At 36.6% G+C, this 13025-nt stretch overlaps 1 protein-coding gene across 10 annotated transcripts in view; it reads right to left on the reverse strand.

Moving 5' to 3' along the window:
* Positions 1-872: 872 nt before the first annotated feature.
* ZNF385B (zinc finger protein 385B) overlaps positions 873-13025 on the reverse strand; it is a 416540-nt gene continuing 404387 nt past the window's right edge. For all 10 annotated transcript variants that reach the window (XM_002808008.4, XM_028830892.2, XM_077956605.1 and 7 more), the window contains 4 exons: positions 5433-5678; positions 4455-4633; positions 3777-3878; positions 873-2370 (listed from right to left, as the gene is read on the reverse strand). In XM_002808008.4, the coding sequence (XP_002808054.1) occupies positions 2152-2370; positions 3777-3878; positions 4455-4633; positions 5433-5678 (746 nt within the window). In that variant the 3' untranslated portion in view covers positions 873-2151. The remainder of the gene's footprint in view (positions 2371-3776; positions 3879-4454; positions 4634-5432; positions 5679-13025) is intronic.

The following is a 13025-nucleotide window of genomic DNA, read 5'->3' on the forward strand; positions in this document are numbered from 1 at the left end:
CAGAAGATGTGCTGGGAGTTTCAACACCATTTCTTAAGAAGGCTTTGATTTTTACCCAGGACTCTTAAAATGTTCTCTCTGCTACTATGTAACTACCTGAGATAACAAGGAGGATGCTGGGGAGGCCCCATGGAGGCCCTCTGGTAGATTGTTCCAGTAAGGCTCAACCTTCCAGTCATTTTTGACTGGGCAGACATAGGAGTGAAGTCATCCTGGGCCCTCCAGTCCAGCCTGCCTGAAAGCTGAATACTAACAAAAGTACTCTATTAGATGCCACTGGGAAGAGAAGAACAGCCCAGCCAAACCCTGCTGGAATTATTGACCCATGAAATTCTGATGTAACTAGTTATCAAATGGCTATATTTAGGCTACTAAGTTTTAGAGCAGTCTTGTAAGCAGCAATAATTCACCAGAACAAACAGTGATATGTTGATCTTTATATTTAAAAGCAACAGAATGAGGTGGAAGAAGGATGTGCTGATGGGAGAAGGCAAAGGAGAAGTGGAATAAAATTATCTGAAAAGAGATCATAAATGCCATGGACATCAATAAAAGATGAACTAGAGATTTAGAGGACCCACAGTAAGTTAAAAAAAAATTCTAGTCCAAAGTTTTTTGCAGGCTGCTACTGTGATTTTGGGTAACTCAACAACTTTGGCCCAACTTATTGGAGATTCAGAGAGAAAATGGCAGTAAAATTTCACCTCATGCAGATGCTGTGAACAGTAATGAATAAACATGACAAACATGCTGCAAACAAGAGCTAAAAATGCTATGTAAGAAGCAATCTTTGCACGTACTAAAAGTCTTTCATCAGATGATTTCAAATTGAAGGTGTCTCAGGAGAAAAAAAAACATTGAAAATACAAACATTTTGTTTTTTGTACTTTTATTGAAAAGGTACATTTAAAAAAATACACAGACATTTTACCATTTACAGGTTGCAGATATAGATGCTCTAAAAGAGTTCACTCTATTTTGTTGTTTTATGATAACTCTTGCCCCTGATATCACAAACATTCCAGTCTAGTTGATATCGGTTTAGAAAGGGGGGCATGGGAGCGTGACCTGCAATATATTCAGTGAACAGAAAGACAAATTGTTCAATTATAAATTTTTTATCTTCTGTACATTATTGCATTAGGGAGCCACAAAATTATGTAGCATCATTACAAATGAAAACAGGTTAAAAATGAAGAAGATACTTATATAGAAATACATGGATTCATTGTCTTCTTGCAGAATGCACAAGAGGTGCAAAAATGTGCAATTTAGGAAGCTCTTTTTCTGTTTGTATACGTTTGCTTAGCAACACAAACCAGTGAGGAAGCTACAAAATAAGTTAAACAAAAATAGCAAACAGGTAGTAATTATAGCTATGTTATATGGCTTTCTATTTCATTTAAATATCTCCAAATAAAATGTGAAATAAAGAAAATACATTACTTTATCTTTTGTTCTCTTAAAGAGAAAATTCAAAGCTACTTTGCTTCCTAACATTTACACAGCAACTAAAAATGTTTAATTCAGACAAGAGATACAGATCTAGTACTACACAGGATACAACAGTACTTGGGTCGAAACAGTACACAATCCCTGTCAACAACAGTACACCAAAGAGAGAACTTTGTGATCCGTTGGTAAGATGGTATCCACAAGTAAGCACTTGTGTTCATTGATTTTTGTTCCACACTAGAATACACTCAGTTGGATACCAGAGTTATTTACAGACATCTGAGGAAGATCCTAGTTTTCAAGTCTGTCAGGAAAATATTCCATATTGTTTTAAGCCAGATCATACCCATGGAAAAATAGAGAATGATTTTCTTTCTTTTTCTTTCTGACCAATATATGTTCAAGAAATCAAATATCTGAGATACACAAATTGAATGGGGTGGCGAGGGAGGGGTGGCGGGGAGGAAGTAGGGAGATAAAACCTATGTTGCTCAGATTACTAAATTATAGGAGCGGTCTCTAAAAGCCCTCGTGAATCTAGTGATGTGTTTCTCTTTGGAATTGGGGAGCTGGGTGGTAGGCTGCATTTTGTGAGTGAATGGGGGTGCTGCAACACAAACTGCTTAACTTGCTGAATCCTTGTGGCTTTCTTTCTCAACTTCCTACTGGCCTCAAACGTCTTGGGGTTTGCTGACGTTAGTACGGAGCAAAGAGGATGGAGGCAGGAGTGGCGCGGATGGGCCCATGTCCAGGCCTCAGAAGAGCTGGCGGAATGGCTGGAGCTTGGAAGAGCGAGGCGGAGGGCCGTGGTGGGAGTGACAGCGCAGAGGACACGGCGGCTGCCGCTGCGAGAGGTGAGGACAGGAAGGCTGGGGCCAAAGGCTTCATCATATCTTTCTGGAATGCAAGTTTTGCCTAAGGGAGGGAGAAAACCAGGAATGGGGTGGAGATACTGTTTTTGAATAACCGCACCACAGGTATCTTTTCATAAGTAAAACACCAAGATTAAGAAGTCTTAAATTTTGAAAATCTTCACCCTCAGAAGTCGAGAAATGATTACGTTCACAATGCTGGTTTCAGTGGCTCATGGCACAGCTTTCTTTTATTTGGTGGTCTTTGCTCCGGTGTGCTAGGGCACAGGGAAAGGCCTCTGAATAAATTCTAAAGCTATTTTATGCTGCTGCTCACCAGGAAAAATACATGCCCAGAAGTTTCCTGCTTAGGTGATGAAGTTCAATTCAAAATTCAGGCTTGTCTTAAACCACGATGAGGCCTGGAGAGTTCTGTTTTGTTTTTTAAGAATATGTGTGATCCTTCCCTTCTCTGGGATAAGCTGCATTGAAGTTAGGTAATGAGTTCAGTACTTTAGGGACCCTGAAGAGTCAAGAAAACAGTCAGTTCACACCTCTGTCACTGGCTACTTAATGAGTAGGCCTTGAAAAATCACAGCTAAATCAAATTTCTGTTGTTGAGAATGATTGTAAGTGGGCTAGAAACTCTCTATTCAACGGAATGCCAGGATGGAATCCTCCTGTGAAGAAATCAATCCTTAATTTCTCTCTCTTGCAATCAGGAGGAGCCTTGCAAGCTGGATTTGCTTAATGCAGGTAACACCTGCTTGCAGCGTCAGACAGAGGCTTTGGAGAAGCTGGAAGGTAATCTCAGAATTGCCTCCAGCTGGACAAGTTTAGCTTCATCCTCAGACTGAACACTGCACTGGGCCCAGTCCCAGGGAGATTGTGAAATCTATCCATCTTGGTATTTATATGACACTTATTGCTGGAGTCCCTAGGTGTTTTTGCAAAGACACTGAAAATAGCACATATTGAGAGCATAACAGGCTAATTACCAACATGCCTGCTAGAATGGAGAGAGCACACCATACGGACACTGCTTTACCTTCTCATGCCATATTAAAAAATAAAAACCAAAAAACAGAAAGCATGAGGATATTAAATTAAATGGATGGAGTTTTGTTTTATGAAAGAAATCCCTCTTTCCAAGTTCAACATCCCAGGATTCCTGAGGCATCATTTGTCCTTGTTCTTGAGACGTTACTTTATATGCTAAAGAGGATAGTCTTTTGAAAATAACTTGGTAAAGAGTAACATATTAGCTGTTAAAGAGGTTCAGTTTCTGTTTTCTAAGTAAGTTGTCCTATAGCAGAACTAAGCAGTTCAATCTAAAACTTCTGTCTGTGAGGGCTATTTAAATTCGAAACCTTTCATGACCATTAGACTCTACGCCCTCCGTGCCCACAGTGGCTGCCCAACCCAGCAAGGCTGCCCCACAAAACAGGTGAGCAGGTGAGGTAAACTTACTGCTAGAATACTTGGGCTCCGCTGGAGTTTGTTGTAAGGGCTGTATTTTGGCTTCAGTGGTTTCCCTGCAACTCGATCTTTATGCCTTCGGCTAGAAATGTGCTGAAAAAAGTTTGATGCATTAGCTGAATTGAAATGTGAGTCTTATTCCATGTAAAATTTATTTCTAGGTAGCTGTTTTCTCCATTGCCAACTCTAGGTCCATAGTTCCACGATGGTGTGGGTAAAATCATTATGATTTCTAAATTAAAACTTATTCCTCCCTCAATTGTAATGCTTCTCTGTCTGTCTCCTGTTCTCTATAGCCCTTATCAGATTTTGCCTGGTATTAACACTGTTACTGATGAGTTTCTCTCTCTAATCAGATTTTGAGCCTTTGGAAGACAGGCTTATCATCTCACCTTACCAGAAGCTCCTGCTCAACTGTAGGCTCCAGTGACTACTGTTCCTGTCTCTCCAATATCTAGCCTGGAACCTGACATATAGTAACAGTAGATGCTCAAATATTTCATACTGACTTTTTCTTCCACGTAGCACCTGTATGTTGCATATTGTTTGCATCCTACATAAGTTAGTCAACTTAACCGTGAGCACAGTAAAAACCATTCTATAGATGAAAAGATACACAGTCAAGTGGTGGCCTCAAACAACAATGTTTACTAATTCAGGATACGTTACCTGTTTGAGTTGAATTTCTGAGTTAACATGAACATCACAGATTTCACAATGAAATGTCTTGTTCTGTAGTCCTGACCCCTTACTGCCATTCTGCATCTTTAATCTTGATCCAGGTCTAGGATAGGATTTAATTGGACCAGCCCCATTACGAGCTTCAACCATGGTCTTGTGTTTAGATCCTAAGAAAGAAAGGACACATATTAAATAGCTATCCAAGAATTATACAAAGCTCTTTGTTTTCTTATCCTTGAGAATTTTACCTGCAGGCTAAAATTCCCAATGCTTTTTTTAAATGATCACTTTAATGCTGATTTTTAGTTTAACACGTTATTGTAAAAAATGGAAAAATGTAAGAGTATATAATACAGAAAATATAGAGAAACATAAGAAAATAAAGATTACTCATGTTTTCACTACTCAGAGGTAACCACTATTATCATTTTAGGGTATTTCTTGTCAGATTCTTTTTTTAATGTACTAAAAATTTTTTTCAAAATGGGGATCATACTAATTAAATATCCTAAAAATTTCACATAACAAATCATGTACATATTTTCTGATCATTATGTTTTAATGGCTGATTAACATATATCATATTGGGTTACTATAATTTATTCAGTATTTCCCTACTGGTGGGCTTTAGGTTGTTTCCATTTTTTTTCTCTTTTAAGTGTATTGCAGTGAACACTGTGCATAAATATTTATCTTCATCTCTGTCACTTCATCAAAATGAGTTTTAGACAGTATTAGATGTTTTTAGGAAAATAAAGAATAGGACAAGTTTGATCTCCAAGCTGCTTTTGTCTTGCTAGTTGCAAAGTCATATGATCATACTCTTCTAAAATCACTCTTTTGAATCAAAAAAGTAGAGAAGCATTGAACAACCCTAAGGTCTGAACAACAAAAGATATGGTATTCTGATGGGAAAAGTTGGGTTTCATTATAAACATTATTTAAATGCAAAAGATAGCTGCTAACCTGTGTTGTGTGCCTCCAGCTGTGACAGGGAGTTCACAGCCACTTTGCATAGTGAACAATAAAGTAATTTTTTGGCTTTTTCTTCTTCTGATTCAACAACAGTACCGGCAGCTCCATTTGTGCTCTTGGAGGGAGAAGTGGCGGCTCCAGGTGGCAGGGGTGTTGTGCCAGATTTGAGGAGAAATGAGCCACTTTCAGAGCTTGACGGCTGACTGGAACTGCTGGCTTTTAACTTCCCTTTATCTTCTAAGAGAAACACAGACAGATCTTATTGAAGCCTCATATATCATATAAACAAAGATAAATCACCATAAAGGAATTAAAAATAGAAATTTGATTCTTATGTGAAGTTTTTATTGCAGCATAGATTTCAGTTTATAAAGGTTAAATCAACCTCTATGTTTAAATCAAACAGAACACCATGCCATCAGTTTGATATTAGGTCATCCCAAGATAAGGATGACTTACGAAAAATGACTTTGTTCTCCCACTTGGAGAAGGTAAGTTTCTATCTGACATCCTTCAGTTGTAAATTATGCTACAAGGAACTCTTTATTATTAAACAAAACCACCTACCCTCTGATACAATTACATGATATGAAGGTAACATGAAATAAGCCATTAGGCCATGTTAGTTTCATTTGACTACTTACGTTTAATTATGACAGAGATAAGTTAAACTGTAATTTGTATACCAAGCTAAAATTTTAGCTTTGGATTGTGGGATAGAAGAAACATGGTTAATTTTGGTTATGATTAGCTAAGTTTTTGCTGCTCTGTGGATGGCAATGCAATTTATCCAAAATATAAGAGACCAAGATTCCATTCATTATGCTTATTAATTACTGCCAGTCTAAATCAAAAGTTTTAAATAATGACATTAACCATAAGCACAATATGAAGATTAGCCAAGTCATTTAAAGACACTTTGGCAGTTTGATCATGTAGCTACTAAATGCTTATAATCCTCAAGGCCCATGTGTAGGCTATGAGCGTCAGAGTGACTTTAACAGAATCTAACTCATTGAGGTTCATTTGCTATTCAAGACAGTCTCTGTTCAGTGACTCCTTTGGGAAAGAAACTGGGGCTTTGTAAGCAACAGCAAAATCCATCAAACATTTAATCCTAGTAGAGCTGGTACTTTTAGAAAATGTCTATAGATATGCTGATTAACTCTCATGAAGAGAGAAAGGGAATGAAATCTGAGAATATATTTGCTAATTGCCCTAGCTAATTTGGAATTGTATACCATTGGCCTAGAAGACTAAGAGGGAAGGAGAGACTAGGCAACAGCAATGTGGTGTGTGTTTCTGTGTGTATGTTACAAGGTTCTGTATATGGGTAAACCTAAGCTTTTAGGACACATTGCAAATGATGGGAGATCATATTTCTACTAAAATATTATATAAAGAAAAGCCTAATTGATTTAGGAATCAGTTGTTGATTTCCATCCTTTTTTTTCAGTTGGGTCCATTCAGGTTGAGACTAGACACAGCCAGGGTGCTATGGAGGGATTTCAAATCTGGGTGTTACTTAGAATAAATGAATGCAGAGATCCTTTTAAACCCTTAGGTTGCACATTCCATATTCCCTTTCAGTGAGTGTACTAAAACTTCAGGACGACATGAAATATGATGGAAAAGGTCTTAGACTTTTATTAAACTGACCTCTACAGTGTGAGAGAAGGACATAAAATCATTCTTCCTAATTGGTAATAGTCAGCAAATTAGATTGGAGAATATTTTAGGCCTGGAACCCTCTCATCTATAAGGATCCCTCAGATTGAATCTGCAATCTTACAGAACTCATAAAGCAGCAAAATAATTCAGTAATCTTAATATTTGGAATTACTCAGTTTCTTGTGATGAAAATTAAAGTTATTACATACCAAAATCTTTCCTTGCTTCAAGCATTTCATATGAATTCGATCTAAAAGAATCTGACCTGTTTCAGTCATTGACTCACTCATTCCCTCATATTACTAATAATGTCCCTTATACTAATGTCCCTCATAAACCCTTACATTTATATAGAACTTTACAGTTTACAAAGTGCTATGACTCACATTGTCTAATTAGCTCTCACAGAAAACTTGTGAAATAGGTAAGGCTCAAAATGATTATTCCTATCTTAAAGATGAGGAAACCGAGCCTTTTCAAAGTTAAATAATGTCCCACGGATTAGTAAGTGGTATAAATGAGCATGATGTTTTCTCTAACTGATCGGTCTGTGGTACACTAATATTTCAGCATAAAAGGAGGACTTAATATATCACTAGTGACATAAAAGTATACAACAGTCACCCTAGATGTGAAATAGCAGTTGCTTCGTTTTACAATTGTAGGTTAGTTTTTAAAGTATATTTATTTGGCATAAGTGAAAATATCTATCCTGTTCAACAATCATTTGATTTAGGTTATATTGAGAAGATGTATAAAATTATATATTTTCTCTGTTCCTATTTCTTTAAGAAAAATATTTCCTTTTCATATCTTGTTTTCAAAGAGGTAATTTGTGAATTAACAAGTACATATTAACAATATGTTAATTGCTGACAATGTGCTAGACACTAAAGAGAATAGTAAATAAAGTAAGTATGTACTATGAGAAAATTACAGCATAGCAAGAGAAAATGAGACAGTCATTCAAAGATCTCTAATTTACAACAGAAACTGGTAAGAGGCATAAGAGCATAGAGCAGAAAATGATTACTTCTGCTTGGGAAGAATGAGACATTTTTCATTAAGGAAGTGGCATTTTGAAGGTTTTGAAGGTCAGATTTAGATAAGCATAGAATAGGGTTGAAAATGAGTGGGAAGTGAATGGTTAGAAGCAGAAACATGAGGAAATACCTAGGTATTAGAAATCTGGGGGTTTTGTTGGTGAATACTTGGTAGTTGAGCATAGAGCTGGCAACAAGTATAATGGGAGATATTATTATAGAGGTCAATTGAGCCAGAAGGCAGAGAATATCTTAAAACTATTAAAATATATACTAAGGGCAGACACTTCCCTTTTAAAATTGAGATGTATGGTATGTTTAACACTTACATGATCTAAAATTCAGATAAATTATGTTTTAAATTTTTTTCTCAGATAGGCCAGAGTCTTAATCTTTGAGAATATTAAGGAAAAATATTGACTTTGGAAATGTGTATATGATTTTACTCTATTCAGGAAATTCTGTTATTGGATAGATACTATCTAGTCAATAAAACAGATCCTAAAATTTGAAAAGTCACTGATGTATTTATATATTTGAATAGTGGCATTCTTTCTCAATATGCAAACGTCTAAACTTCAAAGCCTAATTTTATTATTTCTCATCTTAATTGCTTGATATTTTAATGAAAATCCATTGTTTTATTCCTCATTCCTTCCTGGTATTTTAAAAACCTCTTTGTGTATTTGAAAGTTTAATTAATGTACTGTTTACTTCTGTTTCTTTTAATAAAGATGCATGTCTTCTGGAACTTCTGGTTAAGATGATTCCATTTTCAAGTATTCCCTCACCTAATGTTAATTAGCAGGTTTTCTGACTGTCCTAATTATTTCTTGATTACTCAAACACATTTATAAGGTTTTATCCTACAGGATTTTGAAGCAGAATTTGCTTAGCTACAATAGAATTGTTCGTTGTAACAAATATACATAATTTATGCATCCAAGTGAATTTATTTCTTCCAAGTAGTGTCCTTGGGAAGTTCCATACCGATTCATTTATTTTCCAAAGCTCCAAACACTTGAAAACTCTTTTCTTTGATACTCCTTTTATGTCCAGTTCGTAAGCCATGTAAAGAAAATCAGTCTTCAAAATGTATCATATCACCCTTATTTCTTACTCCAAAATCTTTACTCAAATTAATCCACCTTATTCATCAAACTTAGCACTACATTACTCAAACACAGCCTCAGAAGACTAATATGCTAAGACAAAAAGAACATGCCAGAAGCTCTAAAAAGAAGTTTTAAGAAACCAATCCTGTTGGCATATGGAAGAGTCATGTCCATTCATAGGTCTTAATTTAAAAAACAATAAAAAATTAATATTCTACCTACAATGTAGGTCTTATATTTTGAATTAGAACTTTGAAAGCTGTAATCAAATTTTTATTATTTGACTTGTAAGATTTGCTTTTGAGTTTAATTTTACCAATGTAATAAGATTTTCTAATCAGGATGCAGTGGTTTAATAATAGATACATATTTTATGCAATAAATGTATGCTCTCTGCAGAAAATTTAAAAAATGAAGTCAGACAAACATTTTAAAAAATTAAAATTACTTATGATTCTATCATCTACAATAACAGTTGGTAAACTTTTTCTATACAGCTCCAGAAGACACGTTAAGCTTTGTGGCTATACTGTCTCTGTTGTAACTACTCAACTCTGCTTTGTAGCAGAAAAGCGGCCACTGGCATGGCTGTGATCCAGTAACATTTTACTTATGAAAATAGGTGGCAGGCAATATTTGGCTCACAGGCAATAGTTTTGACCTAGCATTATGATATTTTGGTATATATTACTCTATACTATTTTTTACATAATAGCAAATATGAATATACAGAAACATACTGTTCTATAACTAATATTTTTCACTTAGGAATAAATCAAGAACATTTCCATGTCAATAAATGCAGAACTGGATTAAGATTTCTAACACCAAATTATATTTATTTATATGAATGTACTATATTCAACAGTTTTCTTTTGATATTTTGGTTATCTCTGGTTTGCACTTTTGTTAATGTTTAAAGGATACTGAACGAGACTTCTGTGGCCTCAATGAAGGACACAACTGAGAATTGAAAGCAACTGGTATTTAGTATTATAGCATGTTAGAGAAAGTCCCTCAGAAACCCCCAACACAGTCCTTTATAAGATTTAGTAGAACTGGTCCAGCTACCAGCACCCTATCACCCACCTGTCTAGGCCTTATAAAGTAGTCTGAAGATTGGAGGACTCACTGGAGTCATGAATTTCTGGTCTGGTTGGGAGCTTCTGAATCCCAAACTAATAAAGCTAGAAATGCAGGTAAGAAGGGGACACTGGGATTTCATTCCCTAGTTAGACTACTGCAGGTCTTGGCAATCTGTTCCTCACTTGTGGTTGAAGGGAGATGGGGTTGGAGCAAGAAAGGTAAGAAGGAGAAGAACCTATAATCTCAGTTTGGCATGTCAAGGTTGAATAAGATTTCTTTGGGCCAATAGGATGCTTTGAAAGGTAGCCTGGCTGAAATCATGTTGTTAGTGCCCAACGTAGGAAGTCTGATCACTAGGACCTTGGCAGCAAGAGGCTGAAGGGTGGGCCTTTAGTGGCATAAGCTGAGGAAGGGTTGTAAGAGGTCAGGGAACCAACCTTATGAAGAATTCACACGTTGTCCCTGAGAGTCAGACAGCATCTGGACATCTGCCATTCAGAGGACAACCATAAATGTCACTAAGTACAAAAGCATTTGCCCTTTTTTCTCCTCTAATTCCTCCTCTTATCCCTAACGATGGAAGGCGCAAGAATCAGAAAGCATGGAACACGGAAGAAAGAGCAGACCATGCCCCTTTTCGTGGTTCAACCTGAGCCAGAAAAAAGGGAGGGTTCAACTGGATAAGAGCCTAAAGTTTCAAATAGGACCAGACTTTCTGATATTTGACAATGTCTTTGAGGAATGAGAAAGGGAGATTCAATAGAATATACAGTCATGTGTCACATAATGACATTTCAGTCAATGATAGACTGCATACACAATGGTGGTCCCATAAGGTTATAACGGAGCTGAAAAATTCCTATTGCCTAGAGGTGTGGTAGCTGTCATGATGTTGTAGTGTAACACATTACTCATGTGCTTGTGGTGATTCTGGTGTGAACAAACCTACTGTGCTACCAGTTGTATAAAAGTATAGCACACACAGTTATGTAAGGGATATAATACTTGATAATGATAATAAATGACTGTGTTACTGGTTTATATATTTACTATACTATGCTTTTTATAATAATTATTTTAGAGTGTACTCCTTCCATTTATGAAAAAAATTAAAGTTATCTGTAAAATGGCCTCAGGCAGGTTCTTCAAGAGGTATTCTAGAAGAAGGCATTGTTATCATTTATGACAGTTCCATACGTGTAGTTGCGCCTGGAGACCTTCCAGTGGGTTAAGATGTGTAAGTGGAAGACAGTGACATTAATGATCCTGACCCTGTGTAGGCCTAGGCTAATATGGGTGTTTGTGTCATAGTTTTTAATAAAAAAAGTTTTTTTAAAAGTTAAATAAATAAATTTAAAGATAGAAAAGAGCTTAGAGAATAAGAATATAAAGAATTTTTGTAGCACTCTGCAGTGTGTTTATGTTTTAAGCTAAGTGTTATTACAAAAAAGTCAAAAGTTTAAAAACGTTTAAAGTTTATAAAGTAAAAAGATTACATTAAGCTGAGGTTAATTTATTACTGAATAAAGAAATTTTCTAAAAATAAATTTAGCGTAGCCTAAGTATATAGTGCTTATAAAGTCTACAGTAACATTCTAGTATGGTAAGTGTATAGGAATGTCCTGGGCCTTCACATTCATTCACCACTCACTCACTCACTCACCCAAAGCAACTACCACCTCTACAAGTTCCATTCATGGTAAATGCTCTATACAGGTATGCCATTCTTATCTTTTATACAATATTTTTATGGTACCTTTCCTATGTTTAGATACACAAATGCTTATCATTGTGTTGCAATTGCCTACAGTATTTAGTACAGTAACCTGCTATATAGGTGTGTAGTGTAGGAGCTAAATAGTTCATATGGTTTAGCTGTGTCCCCACCTAGACTCATCTTGAATTGTAGTTCCCATAATCTCCATATGTCATGGGCGGGAGCCGGTGGGAGGTAATTAAATCATGGGTGCAGTTACCTCCATGCTGCTGGTTCTCATGATTGTGAGTGAGTTCGCATGAGATCTGATGGTTTCATTAGGGTTTTTTCCCCCTTTCACTTGGCACGTCTCCTTGCTGCCACCATGTGAAAAAGGGCATGTTTGTTTCCCCTTCCACCATGGTGGTAAGTTTCCTAAGGCCTCCCCAGCCATGCTGAGCTGTGAGTCAAATAAACCTCTTTCATTTATAAATTATCTAGTCTCGGCCAGGCGCAGTGGCTCACACTTGTAATCCCAACACTTTGGGAAGCCGAGGCAGGCAGATCACTTGAGGTCAGTATGAGACCAGCCTGGCCAACATGATGAAACCCCATCTCTACTAAAAATACAAAAAAAATTAGCCAGGCGTAGTGGCATGTGCCTGTAATCCCAGCTACTTGGGAGGCTGAGGCAGGAGAATCTCTTGAACCCAGGAGGCAGAGGTTGCAGTGAGCCGAGATAGTGCCATTGCACTCCAGCCTGGGCAATAGGGCGAGATTGCATCTCAGAAAAAAAAAAAATTACCCAGTCTCGGGTATGTCTTTATTAACAATGTGAGAAGGAACTAATACTAGTGTAAACTATTTAGCTTAGGCCTGTAGTAGGTTGTACTGCCTAGATTTGTGTGAGTACTATACACTGAATGATGTTTGCACAATGACAAAATAGCCTAAAAATGCATGTCTTGGAATG

The sequence above is a fragment of the Macaca mulatta genome, chromosome 12 (genome assembly GCF_049350105.2).
Source record: "Macaca mulatta isolate MMU2019108-1 chromosome 12, T2T-MMU8v2.0, whole genome shotgun sequence".
Classification (NCBI taxonomy): domain Eukaryota; kingdom Metazoa; phylum Chordata; class Mammalia; order Primates; family Cercopithecidae; genus Macaca; species Macaca mulatta.